Raw genomic sequence first — 1,029 nt, 5'->3', positions numbered from 1 at the left:
TATTCCGTTGATTGTAAAGAATACTTACTAGCCCTAGTAGGGAAACTTGCAAACTTATCTCAACCTGTTATCAACGATGACAATATGGAATGTGTGTTAGATAGTGTCTTTGCAGATATAGTACATGAGTCGGGAACGTTTATTATTCCGGAGATATTAGATTCCGCAACCCTTCTTCGATATGAATTTGTCTTTTTGAATTATCAACTCGGAACGATTTTCCCAATCGGATTTGCAATTACTCTATGTGGAACAAAAACTTATTTGATGGACTTGGTTGCAACTTTTGGGTTTTATTCTGAAATTTGTGAAACTGACGGGATTGATTTGGGCACTAAGTTCAAGATTGGTTGTTGTGAATTTATATTGAGAGCTCATAGCAACTATAACTTTTTCCGTGAGGCTACTGAACTCTTTCCTTTATCTCCGTTTAGTTATATTCCCGACACTTCAACAGCAAAGGGAGTCTTCTTTGAATTTGTATTTATGAAGATCTTTCGTTTTCGCTTATTAACTTTTCTTCATTCTAGTTCCTCGCCTATTGTACATTCTGCTATTCCAGGAATTTTCCAGGGTTCTTTTATTGAACAGGACAACGTTTCTTATTCTATAGAATCAACAAAATCTTATGATATACCCATCTTGAGAAATGTCTCTCGTTCATTTTCTGATCATTATAGAGATTATTTACAACATTGTGGTATTTTTGTTCCAAAGGAGGGCAATTCGAGTGGTCCTGATGCATATGTTGTATTCCATAATGGACAAACACGTTATGTTGTTGGATTTTCATTCAAATTTTATCACAAAACTGAATTTTCGAAAACAAATATTGAGGAAGAAGCCAAAAAATTTTTTAAGGGAGTTGTTTCCGTTTTGAATGACGAATCTTTTTCATCTGTTCAACTTCGTTTTCAGTTTGTGGTAGTATGTACTAGATATGATCAATCTGTAGGTTTCTCTACCGAAGAACATAATATTGTTGAAGATGCAAGTCGTTTTGTGACTCAACATTTTCGGGATCAACTT

General features: G+C 34.5%; 1 protein-coding gene across 1 annotated transcript in view; it reads left to right on the top strand.

Annotated features, from left to right (window-relative positions):
* The window catches only part of Gasu_21250 (archaeal ATPase), a gene marked incomplete at its 3' end in the record, with an annotated part of 1,504 nt that extends 475 nt beyond the window's left edge, over positions 1-1,029 (top strand). The window contains exons 2-3 of the mRNA XM_005707131.1: positions 41-927; positions 989-1,029. Of these exons, the coding sequence (XP_005707188.1) occupies positions 41-927; positions 989-1,006 (905 nt within the window). The remainder of the gene's footprint in view (positions 1-40; positions 928-988) is intronic.

This window comes from Galdieria sulphuraria, assembly GCF_000341285.1.
Source record: "Galdieria sulphuraria unplaced genomic scaffold scaf_14, whole genome shotgun sequence".
In the NCBI taxonomy this organism is placed as follows: Eukaryota; Rhodophyta; class Bangiophyceae; order Galdieriales; family Galdieriaceae; genus Galdieria; species Galdieria sulphuraria.
Note: the sequence above shows the minus strand (reverse complement) of the source record. Positions and strands in the feature narration are given on the sequence as shown.